The sequence below is a fragment of the Sclerotinia sclerotiorum genome, genomic scaffold, assembly GCF_000146945.2.
Source record: "Sclerotinia sclerotiorum 1980 UF-70 scaffold_23 genomic scaffold, whole genome shotgun sequence".
Taxonomy (NCBI): domain Eukaryota; kingdom Fungi; phylum Ascomycota; class Leotiomycetes; order Helotiales; family Sclerotiniaceae; genus Sclerotinia; species Sclerotinia sclerotiorum.
This window is the reverse complement of record NW_001820813.1, coordinates 98,675-103,389: the sequence shown is the minus strand read 5'-3', so window position 1 is coordinate 103,389 and position 4,715 is coordinate 98,675. Positions and strand designations below refer to the sequence as shown.

The 4,715-nt window shown below is 40.2% G+C and overlaps 1 protein-coding gene across 1 annotated transcript; it reads right to left on the bottom strand.

Annotated features, from left to right (window-relative positions):
- Positions 1-386: 386 nt before the first annotated feature.
- On the bottom strand, positions 387-3,345 carry SS1G_12988 (hypothetical protein; the record flags this gene model as incomplete). Its single annotated transcript, XM_001585846.1, has 8 exons — positions 387-429; positions 511-594; positions 738-1,614; positions 1,681-1,761; positions 2,046-2,295; positions 2,457-2,556; positions 2,821-2,992; positions 3,156-3,345. The coding sequence occupies 8 exons, from the start codon at positions 3,343-3,345 to the stop codon at positions 387-389; spliced, it is 1,797 nt and encodes a 598-aa protein (XP_001585896.1).
- Positions 3,346-4,715: the final 1,370 nt, after the last annotated feature.

The window sequence follows — 4,715 nt, the reverse complement described above, 5'->3', positions numbered from 1 at the left end:
ATTTATCCATATAACTCTTTTCATCAACTAAGCCCCTTTTTTGGGAGGGGGTCTTCCATCACTCCACTCCAAACACACCGATCATTAATCTTATTATACAGATCGGATTGGTTCAAAGAATATAAAATATAGAATATAAAAAGTAGAATTATCCTTAATTTATAATATACAAATACACGAATATAATATATAATATACCACACCCTCACCCTCACAGGATAGGTTTATATGATTTATAAGATATATAAATTCATCACCTCACCTCATCACGACGGGACGTATTATTTTTCCGTTTTCCTCTTCCACCACCCAACCTAATACATACATTACTTTCCCCATCATCATTTCTCAACCACAAAACCATACCCTCTAGCTTTCAATTCCTTCTAAAATCTCGAAATATCCCTGCCGAAGAACCAGTTGATTACCCTATAATTAGTTGTTAGTTTCATTTTCGTATCTTTTAAATATATATGAAAGAAGCGATGAATGAGAATAAAAGATACTAACCAATACATAGGAATAAGCAATTTATTTCTCCAACTGATTGTTTGGGTCAGATATGCACCTCTCCAGATTAACCATGCTGTTCTCCTGGATTCATATAGATCGTTAGCAATTGCATCTCACGAATCCTTTCGCATCTGTTCATTCATCATTTTCATGTCCCTTCGCCACCAACACTAAAACTTCCTCCCAAATGCATAACAAGATTCAAGAAAGGAAATTCAACTTACCCCTTAATCTCCCCCTTTGCATCCGTCTGCATGATCGCCTTCATACCACCCACATAAGTCATAACTCCCATATTCTTAAACGTAAACCCCTTGTCTCCACTTTCCCCAACTGCACTCTTCTCTACTCCATAAATCCTATTCAATCTCTTTCCTAACCATTTCGCTTCTTGATTTGCTACTTGTGCTGTAGCTGGTAGTGCCATATCTCCTAATACGGCTACATCCCCTAGAGCAAAAACATCATCCATTATTGCTTCTTGTTGGGTTTGTTCTTTGATTGAGGATTGAGATGGAGATTTTGTGGAAGACGAGGATGTGGATGCTGAGGAGCGAGTAGCTAGTTTAACTCTGAAAAAATTATCAACCATTAAACCACCTGTTTTCGGACTTCTTTTTAATTCCCATTTTCTGTTCTCCAGACTTTCACTCTTCTGGCTAATTCCCTTCTCACCACTCGTAGCTAAAATAGCCGATTTGGATGGAAAAGTATGAACTGAACTCAACGCCTTTTCAATAAAAGGATTCATCATCAATCCCGTACTCCAAACACACATACCCACACCTACATCACCTTCTTCCTTCAAATTCAATGTAAATCCTTTTCCAATATCTTCTTCGTGACCATTTTCTCCCTCAAGACTATCCTTTGGAAATCCTTTTTTCAATCCTAAAATATGATGTTCTGTTTTAATATCAATACCATCTCTGCTAAAATGTTCTAATGCATAGTTTGCGAGATTTTTATCAAACATTGGAAGAATCTTAGGTGCAACGTCGTAGATGGTTATTTTTATGTAGGATGTTAGAGAGGGGTAAAGGGTTGAGAGATCTTCGTGGCAGAGATCGAATAGTTCGGCTGCAAATTCGACACCGGTTGCTAGATAAAAGGTGTTAGAGAAGTATAAAGGAAAGGGAAATTGGGGGTCAAAAGGTAAAAACTTACGACCACCGCCTACGATTGCAAAATTTAAAAGTTGCTTTTTCAGGGATTCGGAACTGGTTGGTAGTGCAGCTGTTTCGAAACCTATGTTTTTGAACGATTAGCAATTATAAACTTCAACCTAACTCTCCTCTTAATCTTTCGACTCCGTTCATTTCTGTGGATGACGCTCCGCTGGGCCACTGCCGTGGAGGCTTTTTCGCTTCGCTCTAGAGGAGGAAGAAGATCATGCGATAGTCTTGAAAAGCGGTTCCCTAAGAAGCAACGTCCCTTCCATTCTCCCACTCTTCCCATTAGTCCCCATTTCCACCCCCCGAACCAAAGGACAGAATTCCAAACCCCAACCCCAAAGACAAAATAAGACTCACATTCCAAAATCCTCTTCCTTATCTTCCTCGCATCCCCAATATCCTTCAAAAACAGCGCATTTTCTCTAACTCCCTCAATTCCAAACGTTTGACTATAACATCCTACACTAACCACCAACTTATCATAACCAACTTCAAAAACTCTTCCCTTTCCTACCTTTTGAATGGCCGTACTTGCGGTTTTAGGTCTTTCAATTGCATTTTCTTCTACTTTGATAGTTTTTTTGTCAAAGTCAACGTCGTCTGCCCACTGTGGTATTAGAGATTTGGTTAGTAGCTTTTCAGGGAAGACTGGACGTTGGTTTAAATATAGGAGCTGAAACTGGAAGCTGGACTCCTGCTCTTCAGAAAGAAGTAGAAGCAGTACTTGGGGACTTCTCACTTTAAAACAAAAGAAACTTTCAAACTCACTCCCTGCCAAAATTCAACTCCATTATTCCTTGCTCCCCACCCTCCCCATCCACCTCCAACTAAACCCCATCCTCTCCATCTTCCTCTTCCTCTTACACTCCTATGTATTATTGTGTCAGCAATTGTACAATCAACCAAAACTAGACCCTCAGCAAGATCATAAAACCAAAGCACCACACCTCCTTCATCTCCTCAATCTTCCCTACGCTCATCCCCTACCCTTCCCTTGCCCCCGCCCCCCACATCTCTTCTATCCTCTCCTTTCCCTCCAAAAATCGAATCCCCAAATCCCCAACAAAACCCCAAGTAAATACACCAACAACCCCCACCAACTCACCCCCACTAAAAAAAGACAAATACTCACTCAAGCGCACTCCTAAACTCCAACGTCCCCACCGCCGTACTCGCCAAAAGCGGTGTAAAAACAAAATACGATCGCGGAGAAATAACAACCGTCTGATATTTCTTCGGATCCAATTGTCTAGAGAGTGTAAAACCCGACCATCCTGAGCCAAGGATGAGGATTCTTTCGCGATCTGGGGTTGTTGAGTTTGTTAGAGTGAGAATGGATGCGTGGGAGATTGGAAGTGGATGTGGAAGTGGATGTGGTTAGGGTGTGTGTTTATATTGGAGGAGGGGAATATGCGAAATGTGTATATATCTGAATGAAAGAAATTGAAGAAAAGGAAAGATACGGACCGCCTTTCGAAGCATCCAATTCACGTGTCGATATAAATCTCCTGCCACTTCCCAAGCCAGCGCCTGCACCTATCACCCTCTCACATCTCCCAAATAATCTAGACCTAAAAACTCCAACTCTAGCTCCAGATCTCCCAGCACGCCAAGCCGTCATCCCCTTCGAATTCGCTGTTCTGAGATTACAATTCATCATATACATGTGATGTGAATTCGGAGTGCTCAATCAATCAACCATCAACTGAAAACCAAAATCAAAATCAGAATCACAATCGTAAAATGGAATCGAAATGGAAATCGAAATAAAAAGGAGAACAAATAGGAGTTAAAAAAAAACTCAAAAAACGGTGAATTTAAAACCAACACAGCCAGCCGATTTTCTCCGTATATTCAATAACCTTAAGCTTCGGTAGATATTGATATTGAAATCGATATCGATATCTTGATGATGTGGTCGGATAAGGATGGATGACCTCACCCTTTTTGTTAAGGTAAATCTTTTTGTCCGATTCGATTCGATAAACTCCAACCTCAACCCCTACCCAATATCTGGGTAAGAAATTGATGTACAAATTTTCTGTTCTGTTCTGGCTTGATTTCTTTGAATTAACTATGTGAATCTATATATCTGTATTATAAATTTCTCCTTTGATATATTGTTGAGTAGAGGAGTCAGCATAACCTTATGGAGGAAATCGGAAATTCCACTTGTATTAATTATTTTCCGTGGAGATCCCGAAGAATGCGAATTCAGGAAATCTGGGTGGTCTGTGCAATGTAGTCGAGTACGTGTTACGTCGGACTCCACAAGCCCATTACCACGTGATTCAATCACGTGATAGGACCCTGCATAATATGCACGAAAGATAAAGGTCCAACATATTCTTAGGTCCAGGATCTTTCGGGGTCCTGAAGGTCTATAGTATGAAGATCTATATAGTTAGAACAGATTTCCTTTATATAACGCTTTGTGTTCAAGTGTTACGACGGATCTCACATACCTAACATCACGTGATTAGCATCATGTGATATGAGGATCCCAGTAGGCTCAGCTGTCCCAGTACAACTGGGACAACTGGGACAACTGGGAGCACTGGGACGCATGCCACGATGGTCTATATAATCAAGATGGATTTCCTTTGTATAGAGCTTCGTGCTCAAGATCAATCATTTAGTATACTCTACTATTAGTTACGAATTGCATTATTGTCATTACTTTAAGTCCCTGTTTGACGTCTAGTTATAAACCACCTCGAGAGCCTAGAGCACTTCTACGTGATCTAGACGGCAAACCTCGTAACATCAAGATCAATCATTTAGTATACTCTACTATTAGTTACGAATTGCATTATTATCATTACTTAAGTCCCTGCTTGACGCCTAGTTATAAACCACCTCGAGAGCCTAGAGCACTTCCACGTGATCTAGACGGCAAACCTCGTAACACAAACCTCGTAACAGTACGTACCTAGAATGATAAAGCTTGATTGGCTGGAATAGTCTTTTTAATACTTGTATTAAACGAGAATATAAATTGTTCAAAAGTTGATTATTATTTTACAA